Source organism: Thamnophis sirtalis, unplaced genomic scaffold (genome assembly GCF_051295495.1).
Source record: "Thamnophis sirtalis isolate CommonGarterSnake01/CBP01778 unplaced genomic scaffold, rThaSir2_p1.2 scaffold_15, whole genome shotgun sequence".
NCBI classification, from domain to species: Eukaryota; Metazoa; Chordata; class Lepidosauria; order Squamata; family Natricidae; genus Thamnophis; species Thamnophis sirtalis.
In genome coordinates, this window is record NW_028261395.1 from 6,665,665 (window position 1) to 6,689,136 (window position 23,472).

General features: G+C 41.5%; 1 protein-coding gene across 2 annotated transcripts in view; it reads left to right on the forward strand.

The window, feature by feature from the left end:
- The window catches only part of PRKG1 (protein kinase cGMP-dependent 1), an 837,202-nt gene that overhangs the window by 740,224 nt on the left and 73,506 nt on the right, over positions 1-23,472 (forward strand). For both annotated transcript variants that reach the window (XM_087702530.1, XM_087702531.1), the window contains one exon: positions 23,008-23,104. In XM_087702530.1, coding sequence (XP_087558656.1) covers positions 23,008-23,104 — 97 coding nt within the window. The remainder of the gene's footprint in view (positions 1-23,007; positions 23,105-23,472) is intronic.

Genomic DNA, 23,472 nt, shown 5'->3' on the forward strand with positions numbered 1-23,472 from the left:
CTCCTCCTTACTATATATATATATAGGGGTGGGTTTCTCACCAGGGGTGGGTTTCTCGCCCCGTTCCAACCGGATCGGTTGGAACGAGGCCGGCGGCGTCCTCACGCATGCGCGCGGTGCACGCATGCGTACTAGTGTCTGCGCGATGCTCCAGCTGCTCCTGGAGGATCGCGCAGGCGTTCTGCACATGCGTGGAAAGCGCGAAATTCGAAAAAAACGGGTAAGGAGCGGGCGCGGGTGTGCGGGCGCGCGCGGGCACTGGGGGGGCCTTTGCCGTTCCCGGAAGTTACTTACTTCCGGGTTCGGCGACCAACCGGATCGCAGGGACCGGTGCGAACCGGTCGAAACCCAGCCCTGATATATATAAAATTTAACTGGTATGTATACTTAATGGTGCAGATTGAGCAATATGGCAAATGAAAACCCACACAGTGGTTGTGGAGGCCACAGCTGGTTGCTACTCTTTAAAGCAGCTGGGTCTTTTTCCAGGACGGCATGGATGCTCTTTGCATTTCCAAAACACATTTTAAGGATCAGATCCATGGCATTTCCCAGTCCTATTGGATTTGCATTGCAAGAAATATTTTCTCAAAAATTATGCTCTGCATGTGTAGAGTGTGCTTGCACAGCTGCCAAAAAGCTATTGTGTATAAAAATTAGGCCTGCACCAAATGATTATTAATATGCTTACTTTGATGGGTACTGAATACGAATAGTCAATATTTGCTTTGAAATCTGCATATTTATTACTACCAAACAACTGCTGTAGAAATGTTTGCCTGACTGCTCCCCCCACCCCCTGTGGTTTGGTGTCCAATCTCTCCCCCCCCTTTTCTTTCCCTTTTTATTCCTCTTGGTGCTTCATTTGATTCAGCAAAGCAGTTGATATGACTTTGTTTACTGACATACGAGACGTCATAACAGTAGGCTTGTCATCACTACTGGCAAAATCCCAAAAAGTCAGTCAAGCCAATCTTAGAAAATGCAGTTCAGGATGCTACCGCTGAAAACAGCGATATCCTAGACAGAAACAGAAGCTGGTACTGGAGGAATCGGAGAGCTGTACCATAAAGACTAGGAAAAGCATTTGGAATGAAACAATATAGATTTGACTCAGCCAACCTTAAAATAAATAAATCTGGTGGCCTGAACCATCCTTTCTCCGTTTTGAAGAGTTTCTGTTTTCTCCCATGAAGAGAAAAAAAAGTGTAGTTAAACCCACAGTGTTGCTTGACTCTTCCTGTGAAGAAATATGGATTTATGACGGATTAACCAAGAATGGTACAGATTTAATCAAGCCCTAATCAAGCTGTTGTGACTCTGATGCAAATGTCACAGCCTTCAGCTACAATCAATGGTGGGAACATTTGCAAGATGTAGTGACATATTAGGGTCATGTATGACTGCATTAATCGAGCGTTTCATTTTAAATAAGTGGGTACTGGTATTGCAGTAACCTCACTCTTTAAAACATACTCAATAAGTAACCGTTTTTGGGGGGTTTACCTCCTGCTCAAATTTGCCACTACTGTGCGTTGTTTATTTGCATTTTAATGTTTTATGAAACATAAGATTGTCAAGTTGGTCCTGTTCATTTGGATTTTACAAATTCCCTAGTTCATCTCAGTTTCCATGGAAACTTGAATTCATGAGACAACAAGAGAATAAAGACAAGGAGACAGTTCTTCAAGGATATAAATAATCTCAGTATTCCGTGGATTATATACCTGTCAGAAACAATGAAGGGGCTAATATTTTCAGCTGTGTGTTTTCTTGAACTTAAAATTACAACATCGGGAGAGAAACCACAAAAGCGGCAAGGGCTAATGTCACAGTCTGCTTTGGCTAATAATCTTGTGCTCTTAAATTCAGACCCTGTCTCAAATGTTGGATGAAATATTAGGTTGCTTGGAATTAGAAAAATAATATAAGCGGCTGCTACAGGCTGTCCCAGCTTTAATTAAATTAAGAGCCTCTGTACTATCCTAAAGAGTAGCCTAGGAGTTGTTAGAATTCTGTTCTACAACTTTTCACCTAATATTTATTTTAATTATAATTTTTTTTAAAGTATTTTTATTAGTAAAAGAAAAATACAACAACCAATAGCTGGTAAAAGACAATACAACATCCACTGTTTTGCTTTACATTTGACTACGTTTCAAGACATTCCCATAATATCAAAATCATTATAGACATCAAAGGTTAGGTATCTTCTTCCCTCCCTCCCTCTTTCCTTCCCTTGTTTCTTCTTTCCCACTCCCCTTCCTTCCCTCCCTCCTTCTCTCCTTCCCTCCTTCCTTCCCTCCTTTCTTTTCCTTTCCTCCTTTCCTTCCCCTTCCCTTTCCTCTCTCCATCCCTGTAAATTTTAAATTTAATTATAAATTTAAAATGGAAGTTTCATAGCTTACAAGATAAGCTTGGATCTTGTCAGATAATTTGGGGGGGGCAGTGCTGAATATAAGTACTTTGATCTCGAACTTGGATTTACTTGTGCATATGACAAGGATGACCCTCTGCCTTAATATTAATGTCCTGGATGTCCTTTAGCCTGATACATGAAACTATAGAGTAGCTCTTTTCCAATTACTACTTGTTTTTGTCTATCTCCCATGCTATTTGTTTTCAATTTACTTGACATGTTGTTCTGCATTATTTTCAACTGTGTTCTTGATCTCTCTAGCTTATGTACAATTATATATACTTTTTTTTTTACTTTTCTCAATTCAATTAAAGTCACAGAGCATTTTTCTTTGTTATTTTCCCCTTTAGAAGCAGATGTCTAATAGACAATAAGGGAGACAGATTTTCCTAGCAAAGTTTCTGCGCAAAGAAATTGTATCTTGAAATAAAATTTGTACTATTCATCATTTGTTACATGATTTTGTTACCAGATACAATTGCATAATCTTTGGGGATAGCCAAAGCTTTATAATTTGCAAGACATAAAGCAAAATTAAGCCAAATGTGGAATATTTTGCTTTTCCCAGTGTTGACTAAAAGAATCTTTTCTGTTATATTGGTATGTAATAGTGGGTAAGACTATTTTATTTTGTTAGTTATTTGATGTTTCCCTCTCTGCTGAAGAGGATTTTCAAATTATTACACAGAGTGACTAACCTACCATACTTATTCAGGCTAAACCAGGAGTGACGAGCTTTGCCGTGGTGGCGCCGTGGTTAGAATGTAGTATTGCAGGCTAATTCTGCCGACTGCCAGGAGTTCGATCCTGACCGCTCAAGCCTTCCATTCTTCCATGGTCAGTAAAATGAGGACCCAAATTGTTGGGAGTAATACGCTGACTCTGTAAACCACTTAGGGCTGTAAACAGGGGTGGGTTTCAACCGGTTTGCGGCGGTCCCCGTGAACCGGTTGGTCAGCGAACCTGGAAGTAAGTAACTTCCGGGAACGGCGAAGGGCCCACCCACCCACCCACCCACGATCCTTACCTGGTTTTGACGAGTTCTGCGCTTCCACGCATGCGCAGGACGCATACAGGGCCTGCGCAATGCTCCAGGAGCAGCTGGAGCATCGCACAGATGCTAGTACGCATGCGTGCACTGCACGCGTGCACGAGGACGCCGCCGGCCCAGTTCCAACCGAACCGGTTGGAACGGGGCGAGAAACCCACCCCTGGCTGTAAAGCACTATGAAGTAGTATATAAGTCTAAGTGCTATTGCTACTGCTGTATTGCACCTGTCTTTTAGGATTACCAATTATCTAGAAAAAAATATTTATGATTGATATTGGAAAAACAGGGCAGGGATTCCCCCCCCTCCCCAACTTCCTTAGTCCTATGATCTCTGTAGCAAATAAGCATCTGTTGAAGTTGAAAAGATTAACGTTTTGCTTATGCCAAATCTGTTCTCAGCCATAGTTTCTCCCTAGTTCTCTACATATGCATGGGTCCATGCAGACATAAAGTGCCAAGGAGAATTGATTTGTGGCTATGGATACTCTATGTGGCCCAAACCTCACTAATTTGATAATCTTCTGCAACTTCCTATAAGCATTATGTGAAGTCTTGGATTGATCAAAACCATGATGGAATATAGCAGTAGACTTATATACTGCTTCATAGGGCTTTCAGCCCTCTCTAAGCGGTTTACAGAGAGTCAGCATATTGCCCCCAACAATCTGGGTCCTCATTTTACCCACCTCGGAAGGATGGAAGGCTGAGTCAACCCTGAGCCGGTGAGATTTGAACCGCTGAACTGCTGATCTAGCAGTAGCCTGCAGTGCTGCATTTAACCACTGCGCCACCTTGGCTCAGCTATGATAAATCAGTATCTGCTGACAACTATAGGATATGATACAGAGCCGAGGTGGCGCAGTGGTTAGAGTGCAGCACTGCAGGCTACTTCAGCCGACTGCAGTTCTGCAGTTCGGCTGTTCAAATCTCACCGGCTCAAGGTTGACTCAGCCTTCCATCCTTCCGAGGTGGGTAAAATGAGGAACCGGATTGTTAGGGGGCAATATGCTGACTCTGTAAACCGCTTAGAGAGGGCTGAAAGCCCTATGAAGCGGTATATAAGTCTAACTGCTATTGCTATTGCTATATATATGATTGCAGCTTGGAATATAAAAGCAGTACTTCCCCCCAAAAATGAAAGAAATGAAAGAAGATAAAGTATTCTATGTGATTATGACCTCTTCCTCTTGACCACATTAATTTTTCTTTATTCTTTCAAGTCAAGGAAAAAGCAAATCAAGATAAGTTGGATGTAATCTGTAATTTAACTTTGTTAAATAAGGCCAGACAAGGTGACTACCATTTGTTGTGGCCCGCCAGCTGCCAGCAGAGCTGGCGGCAGACTCAGATGATGATGAGGTTGGGGAGGAACCTGGGCCAGCTCTGGCATCTGAGGAAGGCTCTGATGGATGATCTGCGTCGGATGCAGAGAGAGATAGAGTCAAGGCCGTCCGACATTTCCCAGCCACCTTAGAGGCAGCTGCCTTTGGAGGCTGAGATAAGTGGGGGGAGGAAGAACATCTGGAGCCTGTTCCAGATGCGCATATGCGCAGAACGTTTAGGAGAGGAGAACAACTGAGGACAAGGAGATGACTCAGGAAGCAAGGCACAGGTGGACGCTGAATGGCCCCTCCCTGGCTGGCAAATAAATAGAAGGAAAGGGGAGTGATGGTCGTGGGAGACAACAGTTCGGATTTCTGAAGATTTGGCTCATTGATATTGCTTGCCAGAACTTAATTTGCAGCTTTAAGGCTGGGAGCTCACAGCCTGGCAAGAGACTAATAAGGTCTGTTACTGCAGTTAATTCTTTGAAGAATTATTGCCTGGGCTTTTTGGCGTGTGAATGCCATTAATTCACAGGAGATAAATAAAGAGCGGTTTTTCAGGACAAGGAGTCTGTTTCTTGTTTCTGCTGGATCAGAACACCCTTAAACAATGAAATACAGGGTAGTTTCAGGACGGTGGTTGTTCAGTTCCATGCTGTTCTTTCCTCTCTCACCCAGAATCACAAAGCAATGGGGGAAACAATGGAGCCGAGGTAGCGCAGTGGTTAGGGTGCAGTACTTCAGCTGACTGTTATCTGCAGTTCAGCGGTTCAAATCTCACCGGCTCAAGGTTGACTCAGCCTTCCATCCTTCCGAGGTGGGTGAAATGAGGACCCGGATTGTTGGGGGCGATATGATGACTCTGTAAACCGCTTAGAAAGGACTGAAAGCCCTATGAAGCGGTATATAAGTCGAACTGCTATTGCTATTGCTATAAACAGCTACCATCCAGGAAGTGTGGTGGGCCAGGGCTTAAGGCTTAAGGCTCAGCATGTGTTTCCCATAAGTTCCTATTTTTTCTTATACTCTTTATTCTTAGTATTCACTTGTGTACTTCTAACATGATTGTTGGACTTCCAGATGATCAAAATCCTAACTCCAGATTTTAGTAATCCAGATAACTTCTAAATATAGAAGGAGGGACAGTAATTTGGAAAGGCTTTCTAAAATTATTGCAACATGACCTATGTGGGTCTGCCCTCTAGAAGCTACAATTGGTCCAGAATGTAGCAGCATGAGTAGTTATGGGTGATTCTTTTCAGGCCCATAGGAATAGATGTCACAATTCTGCAAACCACAGTAGCTTTTAGTTGACTTCTGGGTGCAATTCAAGGTGCTTGAAAAATTACTTTCAGAGCAGTGGTGGGTTTCAAAAAAAATTTGGGGGGGGTGGAGGGGGGGTCGGGGGGAGGGGGAGGGAGGGATATATATTAAGTTAGACACGGTGTGTTAGATCTCATTGTAATGTGACTCCACATGTATACTGGTTTTTTTTATTTTTCTTTAAAAATAGGATAAGCCAAGTATATTAACATACGGTAGAAATACACCAAGGGGAGGAGGAGGAGGAAAGAAGAAAGATGGGTAGAGAGGGAGGGGAGAGAGGGTGTGGGGGAAGGCGAGAAGGAAGGGGGGGAGCGGATCTGGAGAGAGGAGTGGTAGAGGGGGAGGGAAAGTAGGGTAGAGGGGGATGATGGAGGGAAGATAGAAAGTTGGAGGGTGGTGGAAGAAAGAGGTGTATGTGGAATAGAAGAGGTATATTGGGCTTTCATTTTCTGGGGCATTGTTGACAAGAGGAATTGATGCAATTATTGTTTAACATTGTATGGTGTATACATGTGAGTGTATGAAAATGAAAAATAAAAATACTGAAGGACAACAACAAAAAAATTGGAACCTCTTCTGTAGGTGTGGCCTGCTTTCCAGGTCCACTGGTGGAACCTCTTCTAACCGGTTCGGTAGATTTGACAAACCGGTTCTACCGAACTGGTGCGAACCGGTAGAAACCCACCTCTGTTTCAGAGCCTTAACATGGTTCAGGACCAGATTATATGTAGGGCCACTTCTGCCTAGAGAATCTTCCTGTCCCACACATTTGAATTGGGAAGGCACATTACAAATCTCTTCGTTGAAACAATGCCATCTGAGCTTGGTGGTGCAGTGGTTAGAATGCAGTATTGCAGGCTAACTCACTGCTCACCTGTCAGGAGTTCGATTCTGACTGGCTAAAAGTTGGTTCAGTCTTCCATCCTTCCAAGGTCAGTAAAATGAGGATCCAGATTGTTGGGAGCAATGTGCTGACTCCTATTTCACTTTATAGTGCTTTACAGCCATCTCTAAGCAGTTTACAAAGTGTTCTTACTAACCTATTGGACTCAAGCAACATGCCTTCTCAGTGGTGGCCCCTATAATATAGATCAACTTTCCTCTCAACCTACTCCTGACACCTACTGGCCTATAGAAAGGCTGGTAGGACCTGGTTCTTTTGGATGAGGTAGTCATTTCTATTTTAATTGCCACTTTACCTATTGTTGTTGTTGTTGTTTTCAGTTTATGTACTGTGATTGTCTGTTAGATTCTGTTGAATTGTCTGTAAGCTATTCAGAATCACTTAGTGATTCCGAGAGCCGAGGTGGCGCAGTGGTTAGGGTGCAGTACTGCAGGCCACTTCAGCTGACTGCTATCTGCAGTTCAGCGGTTCAAATCTCACCGGCTCAAGGTTGACTCAGCCTTCCATCCTTCCGAGGTGGGTGAAATGAGGACCCAGACTGTGGGGGTGATATGCTGACTCTGTAAACCGCTTAGAGAGGGCTGAAAGCCCTATGAAGCGGTATATAAGTCTAACTGCTATTGCTATTAGTTAAATTTGGGCAGCCCTACAAATGTTTTCGGTAAATAAATAGATATCCCAACAGAGACTTCAATTTCCAGAATTCCCAGGAACAATCATACTGGCAGGGAAATTCTGGAAACCCACGGATCTGAAAATTGACAAGGTGAAAAAACACTTTCTTAATATTGTAATAGGCTTATATTTTGCACCCAGGTAATAAGCAGCAAACAGAGGTGTATCATAGTGGTTCATTCATTATTGGAGTAGTTGAACTGTATTGCTGCTGTTATGCATTTAGCGTTTTGCCACAAATGCCATTTTATTTTTTATTTTTTATTTTTTTTATTTTTAAAAAAAGATTTTATTGGTAAAAAGAAAATACAACATCCATAACTTGTAAAAAACAATACAACTACATTTCGAGATATTCCCATACTATCAAATCATTATAAACATCAAAGGTTAGGTATCTTATTCCTTCCCTCCTTCTTCTCTTCCCTCATTTCTTCTTTTCCATACCCTTTTCTTCCCTCCCCCCTTACTTCCTTCTCCCCTGCCTTCCCTCCTTTCTTTTCTCCTTTCCTCCTTTCCTTCCCCCTCCTTTCCCTCCCTTGATCCCCCCCTCCTTCACACATACCTTCCCTCCTTCCCTTCCTCTTTCCCTCCTCCTTTCTTTTCTCTTAACCTCCCTCCTTTCCTCCCTCCTTCCTTCCTTCCTTTCACCACTCCTTCTCTCTTTCTTTCCCTCCCTCTTTCCCTCTTTACTACCCTCTCTTCTTCCCTCCCTCCTTCCTCCCCCAGTTTCTTCTCTTTCTTCTCTCCTTCTTTCTTCCCACCTTCTTTCCCTGCTCTTCTTTCTCTTCCTCCTCTTTATCCTTCCCCCCTTCTTCTGCCTTTCCTATTCCTCTCCTTTCTCCTCTCCATCCTGACTTCCCTACTGTCCTCCTTCCCTCCCTTCTAACCTTTGTTACATCACAAATGCCATTTTATAGTGCCATTTTCAAATTTTTATCTGTTGTGTGGAGAAGACGGTATCAAACATTTTAGTACCACCAAAGAAAGAGCAGCTGTATGTTTTCGTGATGTAGTGGGCAGTAAATTCAAACTTTTCAAGCGCGTGTCCCAGCTGTACCTCGTAAAAGTTGAAATTAATTTCGAACAGCTATTTCTAGTATTAGCGAACATAGAAACCATTAAGAGTACTGTGGAAGTATCAAGTATCACTGTATCCATTTAATGCAATTTAATTTGCCAACCGTGGCAAGTTGAGAATATCCGGATTTCAACTCCCAGAATTTTCAAACGGGGAATTCTGGGAATTGAAGTTCAGACATCATAAAGTTGCCAAGGTTGAGTAACATTGCATTCAAACTCCCAAAGGTGTTTTTTAAAGAGTTAACTGGGTGTTTGTTTTTGAAGATATTTCGCTTCTCCTCCAAGAAGTTGCTTCAGCTCTCTTCAGAGCTGAATCTCCATAGACATTGCATTCAAAGAAAGAATATAGAAAAGAATTTGATCCTCATATGAAAAACAAGATTACCGTATATACTCGAGTATAGGCCGGCCCGAATATAAGCCGAGGCACCCAATTTTACCACAAAAAACTGGAAAAGTTATTGACTCGAGTATAAGCCTAGGGTGGGAAATGCAGCAGCTACCGGTAAATTTCAAAAATAAAAATAGATACCAATAATGTTTTTGAATATTTATTTCAAAGAAAAACAGTAAACTAGCTCTGGGACATCGTTATGTGGCTGCTTGCCATAACAAGGAGGAAGTGGGACATCGTTGCAGAGCGGCAGGAGGGGGAGGAAGGGGAATCGTAAGACAGCCCTGCATTACATTAGAACGTGAGGAGGGGGGATGGTGCGGTGCGCGCTGCGCGGCAAACTGACACACAGGGAGGGGAAACTCACAGGGGCGCCGGGCCATTCACGAGCGTCACCCAGCGGCATGGCCCCGCCCCTTTTTCTCCTCCATTTCGGGCAAATTTTTCACTGACTCGAGTATAAGCCGAGGCGGCTTTTTTCAGCCCAAAAAGTGGGCTGAAAAACTCGGCTTATACTTGAGTATATACGGTAAAAGTTATCCCAAACTATATCTTGTCTTTGGTTAAGTCCCCTCCAAAATCAAAGCTAATGGAAATGTCAAAAAACCTTTTCTTCACAAATACCAGAAATATTTCAATGTGTTTCATGAGAAGCAGTGACATATTTCCCACACAAGGTGGAAAAGGTAGCTTATATCTTTTTAAAAGAAAGAAGGCATGTTACAACATACAGTGTTATAATTAAAATCATCTCTTAACTGAAATCAAAGACCACATATATTCCCCAAATGTTTTTAAACTGCTTCTATGTAGATTTTGCTGTTGCTCCTGCATTCACTTTTTACATTTTCTAGGGTTTTTATCATTGCAATTGTTTGTTTAAATAAAATATATAAATCAATCTTTTGGGGAGCCCAGACTGGGGATGTAAAACTTGGAAACGATAGAATTTGATCTCTATGTTTAAAAGGGTATTTTAACAATTACTACTGAAGCACAAACACGTGGAATGCAGTGTTTTCTAAAACAATTCTGCTTTTTAAAATTGATTGAATTGTTTACATATTATTATTATCATCCTTCAAATGAAAATATATCAGTTGGATTGAATTTGCAGGAAGGTTTGTGTTTTCTTTCTAAAAATCTGGAACACGTTTGCCCCCAAGTGGAAGTTTATAAAAATACTTGTTGTTACAAGACAGCTTTCTAAAAAAACATTCAGACACACTTCAAAAGCATTATCTCACGGTATTAGCGACTATGTTTTATTTTATATTAGTTATTATTAGCCCTCGTTTATTTTATGCTATTACCTTATAATATCTGAATTAAGAATGCCAATCTTTATACATCAACAGTAGATATTATTGCCCAGTTTTAAATGGATTAAAAAAATAAATAAAAATTGCCTCCTGCATTCTGAACTTTAAAAGGAAAGCAAAGCCTGGCCTTGCCAACAAGCTACTTAAGGGCTGCATTACACAGAATTTATCCTTCAATTACTCAAATCCTAATTGCTCTGCTTGCAAGCAAGCCTCCTGGCGGTTTTAAACAAACCCAGGACTAATCTAGAAACATACCTTTTTAATTTTTAAAATCCTGCTTCTAAGGCAGCTTCTCTGCAGTGTGAATCAATATAAATGGGAGCCAGGCCCTATCCTACTCTTGCAAGCTTGAAACAAACGAGAAAAGAAGGGAAGATGTAAGAGGTTGAACTTTACTTGGGGCTGCCCCTGAAGAGTGTTCGGAGACTACAATTGGTCCAGAATGCGGCCACGCGAGCGATATCGGGTGTACCTAGGTACACCCATGTCACACTTATCCTCCGCGAGCTGCACTGGCTTCCCATCGGTCTCCGAACACGCTTCAAGGTGCTGGTTGTTACCTTTAAAGCCCTACATGGCTTGGGACCTGGATACCTACGGGACCGCCTCCTGCCACACACCTCCCAAAGACCTATAAGATTGCACAGATTGGGCCTCCTTCGGGTACCGTCAACCGGACAATGCCAGTTGGCGACTACCCAGGGGAGGTCTTTCTCTGTAGCTGCCCCAGCCCTGTGGAACGATCTTCCCGCAGAGATCCGGACCCTTCCCACTCTCCCGGCCTTCCGTAAAGCCACTAAAACCTGGCTGTTCCGGCAGGCCTGGGGCTGTTGACCCCAAAATATGGTCCAGCCCCACTCAAAATGGAGTGCATGATGTGTTTTTTTAAATCTATCTTTTCTTTCTTCTTCTTTTTTGATTTATTGTATTGTTAGCCGCCCGGAGTCCCACGGGATTGGGCGGCATACAAATGTTATTAAACTTCAAACTTCAAACTTTGCAGTTGTACCAGTCTGAGCTTCCTTGTTAGTGGTGGTTCTTAGTAGTGCTATAATATTTGATTGACAGGTTTCCTAGTTCATAGATCCTCATCATGCTTTTAACTTTTTAAGCTTTTAATGAAGAGCCGAGGTGGCGCAGTGGTTAAATGCAGCACTGCAGGCTACTTCAGCTGACTTCAGTTCAGCAGTTCGGCTGTTCAAATCTCACTGGCTCAGGGTTGACTCAGCCTTCCATCCTTCCGAGGTGGGTAAAATGAGGACCCGGATTGTTGTTGGGGGCAATATGCTGACTCTGTAAACCGCTTAGAGAGGGCTGAAAGCCCTATGAAGCGGTATATAAGTCTAACTGCTATTGCTATTGCTAACTTCTTTCTGTTTCAACGTTGCAAAAAAGCCCAAACCTTCCTAAAACTGATCCTTCACAAGTCAAAAAATAGGACTGGTTTCTTTTCCTTAAGTATTAATAAAAAATTTCCCAGGATGCAGTGGTTGAGATCTTCTATTAATTCTTGGTTCACAGCCAATGTATTTTCCTTGGGTAAAATAGTCCTTAGATAATTGGCAATAAATGAATTTGCATTCTCTATCTAGAGGGGGGAAAGGCTTCTTGCAGATCCATTTTCTATCAACATAGGAAGTTAGTTTTTCTAACCATAATGCCTTTCCTCCACGAAACCAGACAGTGCTTATCCTCAGCATTATTTCACATTCGGAAGAAAATTGCTTCTCTGCATCATTAGATTATAAGGTTTTTTAAAAAAATAACTATGTTCCTTCTTTGATTATTGGGTAGGAAAGCAGAGAAGGAACATCTTAAATGACAATAATCATTTTCTTTTTCATCCATACTTATGTGGCCTTCAGAACTAATTATTCCTGTATGGAAATTATTGCTTTTAAAGATCCATTTATATGAAATGGATAAGGCATCTCATCAGAGAAATAGCAAAACACAAACTTAACAAAACAGTTTAGTATCAGCGCTTCCCAAAGTGCTTTTTTTCCCCCCTACCCAAAACCACTTATCAGAAACTTCTTTTTACCCAATGTAGGTAAAATGCTTTTCAAAATGCATTTGAACGCCCATGTTGTGATTGGGTTGTAATGAGTTTGTATGTCTTTGCCTAAAACAAAACAAAAAACTTTTAGCCAATTTTGGATAATTTACTCACGTTTGGGAAATATGTGTTTAAAGCAATAGATGATATCAAATCAAGAAAATGTACTTTTATATTTTTAATGTGGGGAAATATATTGGAATTAGGTGGCTTAGACATTCAAATAAATATCACTGAATTCTATGATAAATTGGATAATCGAGGGGAAGGAGTACAATAATAGGATTTAGATTAGAAAGCTGGAGACCAAGAATTCTAGTCCTGTCTTAACCATTAAAGGTTACCCTTACCATGAAGCCAGCCCAACTCACCCAACAGCTTTGTTGTTGCGGGGAAAATAAAAGGAGGAAGTGTATTGGATATGTTCACTATCTTGAGTTATTTGTAAAAATGATTACCATACAGTTGGGGCCCTTTTTCTGGATAAGCATAGAACATTAACCTGTTTTTGATAGTTTACGATCAAAGATGGTATAGGAAAATTTATATTTTTTGGAAAATAAAATTAGTCCTCATCAGATATCATTAGAGCCGAGGTGGCGCAGTGGTTAAATGCAGCACTGCAGGCTACTTCAGCTGACTGCAGTTCTGCAGTTCGGCTGTTCAAATCTCACCGGCTCAGGGTTGACTCAGCCTTCCATCCTTCCGAGGTGGGTAAAATGAGGACCCGGATTGTTGTTTGGGGCGATATGCTGACTCTGTAAACCGCTTAGAGAGGGCTGAAAGCCCTATGAAGCGGTATATAAGTCTAACTGCTATTGCTATTGCTATTGCTATTATTTAAATGTAGCCACCGTGAATTTTAAACTTGTGTAATAGTGAATTCCCTATTCCCAGATTAGACTCCCAGAGACTCCCAGAGACCTATTAGATCGCACAGACTAGGCCTCCTCCGGATTCAATGTCGGCTGGCGACCCCCCGGGGGAGGGCCTTCTCTGTTGCTGCTCCGGCCCTATGGAACGATCTCCCCGTTGAGATCCGGACCCTTACTACCCTTCTGGCCTTCCGCAAAGCCACCAAGACCTGGCTGTTCCGGCAGGCCTGGGGCTGTTGATTTATCCAGCCCCATCCTAAGTCGTGAATGTTGCTGAATTTTTAATTGTTCTTTTTAATTTTTTTATATCCCCCCTTCCCTTTTTATTTGTAAGCCGCGCTGAGTCTTCCAAGAGTGGGCGGCATACAAACTAATTAAATAATAAATAAATAAATAAATAAATAAATAAATAATAGACTGCTCCAGTCCATCTTCTATGAATTCTGTATACTTATTAGCAAAGTTGTTCCACCTGATTTTAAAGGGAATTTTTGAACCTGGAATAGTAGGAACGTTTCGCCAAAGGAAGCATTCTAAGCCATCCAATATCACTTGTTCCCCACTGCCATTTCAATCAATATATAATTATTAATATGAAAAGCAGGACAAATAAACATGTAGCAAGCTGTTAGGGTTGTGCCTCACAGGCAGATTGTATGTAATTTTTTTTTCTTCAATTTTTTACCTTCTTCTTAAAAAGACAAAAAAAAAGGAGCAATTAAGTTATTCAGCAGAGCATTTCTGTTGCTGTGGTAAACATCCAGTTATGCAAGCAATGTCATTTTTCAGTCTCTAGCCTAGAGACGAGGGACCCATCAAGTATTTACATGCTTAGATGATCAGATTTTTAACTTCATGGCCTCTAATTAACAACGCACGACACAGTTATGTGCTTGTGAGACTTGATAAAGGGATAGGAAAGTTTTAAGAGCACAGTTGTCCAATTAGGTGCTCCAATTTAGGGGGGAAAAAAACATCATAATTTTCATGTGGCAGCCTTGGTTTTTCATTTAGTAAAATAGTTTAATTAGTTCAATTCATTAAATTTATTTGGATGCTATTATACAACCATACATATACACATGCAAGCAATCACCGATAAATGCAATCACAAAGAAGCTACTGAAGATTAACACACATTATTAGATGCCATTCCTTTTCTGATACTGTCGTGACAGGTGAGCGTGGTTTTCTTAGAAGATGACAGAATGATACAGAAATATATTTAGAGCCGAGGTGGCGCAGTGGTTAGAGTGCAGCACTGCAGGCTACTTCAGCTGACTGCAGTTCTGCAGTTCGGCTGTTCAAATCTCACCGGCTCAAGGTTGACTCAGCCTTCCATCCTTCCGAGGTGGGTAAAATGAGGACCCGGATTGTTGTTGGGGGCGATATGCTGACTCTGTAAACCGCTTAGAGAGGGCTGAAAGCCCTATGAAGCGGTATATAAGTCTAACTGCTATTGCTAACTGCTATTGCTATTTAATTTCAATAAAAAGCATTTGTGTAAAAATTACACAAATGAAGGAACTCTGAAAAGTGAATTATTTGGGCTTCCTTACATTTTCTGTCATCATTTTACAGATAGATATTTAAGATATTTATGTAAAGATCTATAAATCTCACTGGTAACATAGACCTCAATTTTCCAAGAATGCTTGAACAGCTTTGTGGCATAAAAATAGCTTCTATGCCGAAGTTGTAAACTGGTAAGTAAGAATAATGACAAATATTAAGATGATAGGGGCTGTTACAGCTTTCAGACCAGCTTCTTATATATACAGTTGAAAGCCTTAGTAAATATTCATTGGTTGGACCAAATTAACCGTGCTTAGACGATCTAGTGAAATCAATGGAAATTATTGGCCATAACACATTTTCCATTTATTCTAAGGGATATTCATTATTTTGTCTAGGAGATGCTTTTATCCTTTGGGTTCTGCCTTGGCATGGTTGACTGTATTATGCGTTTTAGTCCTATGCTAGTGTTGCATTTTTAAGATTTGAAAATAGTAGCTTAAGATATTTAATTTCCCGCTTAAACTGTCTCTGCTCATTCCCTAACCCACCTTTCCACCTTTTCTTCTTTAACTGTGGCATTGGTTGAAATCACAAGATCTACAGAGGCTTTCATTGGCAGATCATACAGAATCAATAATTGTCAGCTTCTGCTTTGCTGTTGCTTCAGCTGCCATGAAACGGGGAGGGAGGGCATGGTATTTGGGAGGGGTTACTCATTGTGCTGGAGGAAAGTTCTGGAGTTCACCGACTGGTCGGACTGCGCATGCGTGGGTGTTTCCCGCCTGGACTAACGGCACCGACATTCCATCTTCGTGATGCCTTTTGAAGTTATCTCACACCTGACACTTGAAAGACTTATGATTGGACTGGGATGGTGATGCCAAGGGGTGGGGAATGGGCTATTCCATATATCAACTGCTTTCGCGCTTAATTAACCAGACTTCGCTATGCATTCTCTTTAACCATTTTTAATTAGTAAAAGTACATTTGATTTCTACGAATGGAGTCTCATGGTTTTCCTTTCCTAATTAATAAATGGAGAAGATCTGACAATAATATTAAACTGTATTTAAGTATGCTGTGTCTTTTTCAAAGTTGTCTGAAACCAAAATAATTTTTTAAAGATCAATTAATTAGCCACTGTGGCCTAGTGGTTTTAAGGCACCAGGCTAGAAGCCAGGAGTTCTAGTTCTGCCTTAGGCGGAACTTTGGGCCCCGTTACTGTCTCTCAGGGGTGGGTTTCTCACCCCGTTCCAACCGGTTCGGCTGGAATGGGGCCGGCGGCGTCCTCGTGCACGCGCACGGTGCCCGCATGTGTACTAGCATCTGCGTGACGCTCCAGCTGCTCCTGGAGGATTAGGGCAGAAGTATAGCTTCTCGTGATTTCAACACTATAAATCTCTTGATGCAGCCAAGGTTGCATTACATTTTTGCAACTGCAGCATACTGGTGGAATATGTTTACTTTCTCTTAATCCTACTGCCAAACTAGGTACTTCCTATTATAGCAATAGCAATAGCAGTTAAACTTATATACCACTTCATAGGGCTTTCAGCCCTCTCTAAGCAGTTTACAGAGTCAGCATATCGCCCCCACAGTCTGGGTCCTCATTTTACCCACCTCGGAAGGATGGAAGGCTGAGTCAACCTTGAGCCGGTGAGATTAGAACCGCTGAACTGCAGATAACAGTCAGCTGAAGTGGCCTGCAGTACTGCACCCTAACCACTGCGCCACCTCGGCTCTTATATACCTGTGCATCTACCAATGCAGAATCCTATATTTCTCACCACTGAACTGCATTTTATTGGGAAAGCCCATTACTGTCAAGACCCTATTGAAACCTGAAATTGTATTATGTTGTCTTCAGAATTTGATGAACATCCTTTCCTAGTCTGTGACATTATGAAAACATTGACCACTTTTGGAACCATGTCATCTATCTGACTCAAATTCAACACATCTTAATGAATTGATTACTTTATTTTTATTTCCTTAAAGAATTCCCCCATCTCCATTTGATTTGTTCCCTAAGTTAAACCCTCACTCTTAAATTCCCTTCTGTTGTTTTCAGTAATTTTTTCTATCTTATTATTTTAAATATTATTGCTGCCTTCTAGAGTATTAGCCATTGATAAAAACAATGAAATAGATTTAGACATATCACCCCTCTTGACTATGTTTCAAGCTTGTAGCCCTATGTTCTTTACAATAAAGGTATAAAGAGATTTGTAACTTGATATTGTAGCTGTTTAATTGTCTAAACCTTTAAGATGCACATCATGACAAGAACAACATGATAAATAAGCAGCAATGTGAAGCAAGGTTATTCTATGAACTAGGACAGGCTCAACCCTGATTAGCTTCCAAATTGAGATGCAACAGAAGGGCCACAAATGTAAGATTATTGAAAGGCTGCAGAAGAAAACCCAGAACCAAACTGAATTGTAATTTTTTTTTTACCACAGCTTTTAACCAGTGCCCCTGCCGTAATCCCTTGTGTTGTTTCTCTTTGTGGTTCATTTTCCACAAATTCTCTTCGCTGTCCCCACGGGATCAAAATTGAAAAACTTCTACCCTTTCAATTAGCATCAGCAGACAATGGGAACTGGAGCTTCCAAATTATGACCGGATAGTTCCATTTCGGCACTGCTGTATGCTCAAAAAGTTTGGGAGAAGGACGGGAGCAGCACGAACAGCAACCATCACACGTGCTAGGACAGGGGTGTCAAACTGGATTTCTTCGAGGGCTGGATCAGCATTGTAGTTCTCCGCAAACCAGCTGGAGGGGAGGATGGGACGGACCGTGGCACGACAAAACCGCGCTCGTCAAAATAGGGGTGATAAAACCACGTTGCTAAAGCCGCAATGTCATCACCGCACGTCATCACCGCTGCGACAACAGCACGGCGACAGAAGGGCGCTTTAAAACAGCGCGGCGGCAGAAAGCCGATTTAAATTAAGGTAAGGGTTAGGATTAGGTTTAGGGGTTTGCTTTAGGGTTAGGGTTAGGTTTAGGGTTAGGTTTAGGGTGCTGAGTTTTATGACTTGGGGTGAAGGAACGCAGGAGCCATGGATTGCAAGGAACAAGAAGATCTTTATTAAAGCATAGATGACAGCGATTCAAAATAGGCAAGCTCGCGCCAGGGTATTTATAATAAGCATGTAGCAAGTTAGCACCAATCAGGGGCCGAGTACTGCACAGCAACTGCTGATGCAGTACCTCAGCCAATCAGGACACACTGGCTGGTTAGCAACAGTCTATGCTGCGTCCCAGCCAATCAGGGTGCAGCATAGACTGTTGCTGGCCCTTTAGGATAGTTTAGACTATTCTGGATATATAACACTGAGTGCTTCGGAAGGCGCGGATTTGCCCTCCCCGATTATGTCATTGCGGTAGGGTCGCATTTTTCCTTAGTGCTTTGAACGGCGCGGATTTGCCCTCCGCACTTACGTCGGCGCGGATAAGGGCTTCGCGGTTTTGTGGTGGAACCGGGACGGACACCTCCTGCAGCACCCTGCCAGCCAAAATAGGGCACATGGGGCACGTGAGGCCCACCTGTTCCCCATTTTCGGTCTGCATGGCCACCTGCAGCATTCTGCTGGCCAAAATGGGGTGCTGGGGGCCTTGTCCTGTTTTGACTGCCAGAGGCACCACGGGCCAGTCCTGCAAGCCAGATTTAAGCATCTCATGGGCCGAATGTGGCCCACGGGCCTTGAGTTTGACACTCCTGTTCTAGGACATTTCCCCTCCAATCCTACCAGGAAAGGGCAAAAAAAAAGAGGAACGAAGAAGCAACCCTTTTATGTTGCAGTTCTAGACCCAAAATACTGGGGCTGTGATGGCGATCACTTTCACATCTTTCCAATAAAGATCCCTCTCACTGGAATCAGAGCATCTTCATACTCATGTAAGAGCCGAGGTGGCGCAGTGGTTAAATGCAGCACTGCAGGCTACTGCTAGATGAGCAGTTCAGCGGTTCAAATCTCACCGGCTCAGGGTTGACTCAGCCTTCCATCCTTCCGAGGTGGGTAAAATGAGGACCCAGATTGTTGGGGGCAATATGCTGACTCTCTGTAAACCGCTTAGAGAGGGCTGAAAGCCCTATGAAGTGGTATATAAGTCTACTGCTATTGCTATCGCTATGTGTTATGCCAATCAATCATATGATACAGATAATACACTTAGAGATATAAATAAGATGAACACTGTTAGTATGTGTATGATGAGAATAATGATGTTGTATGATATTATTATTAGAAGATATTAAGAAGAAAAATGGAGAGTTCCACAATGTTTAAATGCTCAGTATATTATAATACGTAGGGAAATAATGTTAACATGAATATGAAAGATGTGGCAAAAGAGGAACATTGTTGTGGAGAGATGTTTGTACCCAGACAACACACTGCTTAAGGAAAGATGGAATGTTTAGTTTTGTAACTAAAAAATAATAAAACTCTTTAAAAAAAAAAGATTTCCTTGGTATTTAGTCCTTCAGCATAGACCGGGTCAGAAACAGATTCCCAAAGTAATAAAGGAATATATTTTATTGATATAGGCTGTAGTAACAGAATCTTGAAAGCCTCTAAAATATTAATTTTAGAGAATTAATAGCTGGATAGATTTCTTTGTCTTTTTTTTCTTTTCTGTTCTGAAATCATGTTTTGTTAACATCTCTCCATAGTTTCTCCAAGGTCATCTCTATTATTCTCTATATTTGGTCAGGAACATGAGTCTTTCGTTTGTTTTTCTTTATTTCCTCTTCGCTTTGCCCTTTTACTTAGCCTTTTAGTTATTTAATTTAATTGTAGCTGTTTAGGGGACTCTGAGCCAACAAACTCACTGTAAAGTGGAACCTTGGGTCACAACCGTAAACTGTTCCAGGAGTTCGGTTGGCACCCAATTTGGTTGTGTCCAGAAGCAAGACTGAGTGAGCATGTGCGCGCGCACAAAAAAAAGTCATGGAAGGGAAAATCGCTGCGGCAGGTAAAATCATTGCAGTTGTGTTTGATCACTACCTGAGGATGTGTTCAGGAACAGAGTGAAACATTTAGTGGATTTTTTGGCGGGCACCTGATTTGGTTGTGGTCAAAACTGTTTGTGACCCAAAGTCCCACTGTAATTTGCTCTCTATGTTTTTTTTCAGAAGACCTTTTTGATGTTGTGGCTAAATGAGATCCTTACTAAGCCCATTGCAGGATAATTTAATACTATAGTAATCCAGTTCACTATGGTGTCACTTTTGGAATTTTCTAGGCCAGATACCCCAAGAGGTCAGAACAGAGGAAGAAGCAAAAACAGCATTACTTTCCTAGGGATCAAATCCCCCAAAAGGTCAACTTTGCTACTCAACATCCTGATTACCAAAACCTTGAGCATCTTTCTCAGATTTAGCAGCACAGAATAATGGACCTCTCTCAACCCATTTGCATACCAGAAGATTCTAAAACAAGTTGACCTACAAGAAATAGAATAAGCCTGTACCCCTAAAGGGCATCTAAAATAGCCTTCATGGACTCTTATGCCCACGGAAGGCATTTGTCTTCTATAGGGCCACTATATCATCCTACATACCCTTCTTTATTAAAGACCAGACGTTTAAGTCATGTCAAAGTCAAAATGTCTTTTAGCAGAAAGGTGCAAGTATCAGCAAGAAGTTTTACATAGTTGTGTATAGTTGTCTGAATGATAGATCCCACTTTCAGGGACTTGGGTGTATATTTCTCTATGGCAGTGTTTCCCAACCTTGGCAATCTGAAGATGTCCGGACTTCAACTCCCAGAATTCTCCAGCCAGCATTTGCTGGCTGGGGAATTCTGGGAGTTGAAGTCCGGACATCTTCAAGTTGACAAGGTTGAGAAACACTGCTCTATGGAATGTCCTTTCTTTACTGTTAGGAAATTATACATTGGATTCATTGAGAAGTTCCATTTTTTTAAGTGGACATGGGACATCCTACTCATTCAGGCACCAATTTTCAAAAATAAACTTTCAATTTAATGGGGAACACAAGAAAAAAAAACCTTTTGTATTTAATTGTATATATTCTTTCTCTACCCATGTATGGTCAAATGTTGTTTCTTTAAGGTCTCCTCCTTACTTATTCTAAAACTGGGAAGAGTTATCTCTTCTTACAGGAAACCACCTCAAGAAGATCTAGCCCCCCCACCAGAGCTTCTTGGTAGGAGATACCTTCTATGGCAGGGGTGTCAAACTCGTGGCCCGTGGGCCGGATGCGTCACGCCCTGGCCACACCCACTCCCATTTTAGCAAAGGGGGAAAAGTTGTGATACGTCATGTGACAACAACGTCACGACCCAGGTTTGGCATCCCTGTGTCATATTTCTATGGTACAAAATTAATCTTGAGAGACTGCCTGCCGCCAATTGCCTCCAATAGACCGATCAGATCCCACAGATTAGGCCTCCTCCGAATTCCATCCGCCGGCCAATGCCGACTGGCGACTACCCAGAGGAGAGCCTTCTCTGTGGCTGCTCCGACCCTCTGGAACGAGCTCCCCGTGGAGATTCGAACCCTTACCACCCTCCAGGCCTTCCGCAAAGCCTTTAAAACCTGGCTGTTCCGACAGGCCTGGGGCTAAAGAGCTTTTGCCCCCCTCCTCGAATGGTATGGTTGTTGTGTGTTTTTAAATTGTGTATTGTTATGTTTCGTCTTTTTATCCCCTGTCTGTACCCCCTTCCCTGACTGAATTGTGAGCTGCCCTGAGTCCCCTTCGGGGAAAAGGGCGGCATATAAATGAAATAAATCCTAATCCTAATCTTCACAATAAGAGCATTGAATTTTCAAGATGAATACATAAGGACTTGAGTCTTCCATATTCCCAAACAATATTCGTCCCATACAGCTGGCCACCTTCTTTAGAGATCCAGCAGATTTGGGTTTTATAAACTGCTTTTTACATAAAACATGAACACTTTTTTTAAAAAAAATCCTACAAGCGAGCATGATAGAAAAACACATCTACATTACTTTGGAGTAATGGAACTAAGAGTCTGTAGACCAAGAACTCATCATTGATTTTCACTTCATTGCGCCCCTTGGTTAAACCTGCTAATCTTACGAATAGCCAGTTTGAAAATAATGAAAAAAAAGCATTATCTTTCTATGTGCATTTTGCAACACTCCGTTCAGAAGAACAAAGGTATCGTTAGAAAAGTTGTTCATGTGTTACGCTCCCCCACCCCTCCAGCAAGATATTTCCCATATCAAAGTTCCGTGAGTAGATGGAACGTCCTCCTCAGTTTACCCTCATAGCCTTTCTAAAAATATCATAATCCCTAGCAAGACCCTATTTTAAGAGATTCGTATTTGAGGGGTATATCCACGGGAGGCTTATTTTTGGCATGTGTGCATGTGTTCAGTTTCAGATGGCTTGCATAGCTAGTACTGTGTACATTTTTATTCAGAGCTACTTCACACAGTCTAAAGGGAACACTCCGGGATTTAAGGACCACAAGCTTAAAGATGTAGGGTATAGGAAAATGTTCTTTTAGAAACAGCAGTTTGTGCCTGAAATAATTCCTTTCAGCGGCCGTATACCATTTTCTCAGCTTATTGGATCTGATTTTATAAAACCCGAGCTGAGATTTTTCTCCAGGGACCTTTAATGAACTTGCCACTTTCAATAAACGTTCGTAGAAATTCTGCAGAAGGGAAACTCATATGAAAGACTTTTTTTATCTTCGCAAAATACTAAAAAAAAAAAATAATGAAAAAATCTTCACCGGAAGACTAAACAAAACTGTCAAGATGTGAAATTCAATCAATACGTGCAATTGAATTATAAGACAAAATGGTCACATTACAGATACGCTATCCGGACATTTGGTTCTTTCGTTCTGAAAAAAAAAAGAGAGAGAGAGAGAGAAATCACTAGATTTAGAATGTGAATTCTAAAAACTTTCTGACAACAAAGATGGAAATTAAGGTGGTATCTTCCAGTCAACGCGTAATTCATTTTGGAACAGAATTACATACCACCCATGTCTACACCTCTAAGAAATTTCCATTTTTTCACATTAAAAAATCCAGATACGAAGCCGAAGCTGCCTTCTTCGCCAACCTAAAGCTGTGTGACTTCAACATCATTGACACTCTTGGAGTTGGAGGTTTTGGCAGAGTTGAACTGGTAAGTAACTTTTTTTTTTAATTTCTAAGAGCGCAAAAATCTGTGTGGGATTTTTATTTTATTATTTATTTATTTTGGTTTTGCTCACTTGAGGTAAATACTGCGTCCCATTACAAAAGGAATGATAAATATTATAAAGAGAGGTTAATAAAGCTATCAACCACTGCAGAACTTTCTATTTAACTTTATACAGTAGTACATAAAAATGAAACTGAAAAAAATCCTGTGACTGGTATGTAATTTCTAATATGCTTTTATTCATACTAAAACTGGATGAGACATGGCTCAAGCAATATTTTAAAACACGGATTCCTACGAGTTCTGATAGAATTTAAGAAGATCTGATTAGATAGATAGATAGATAGATA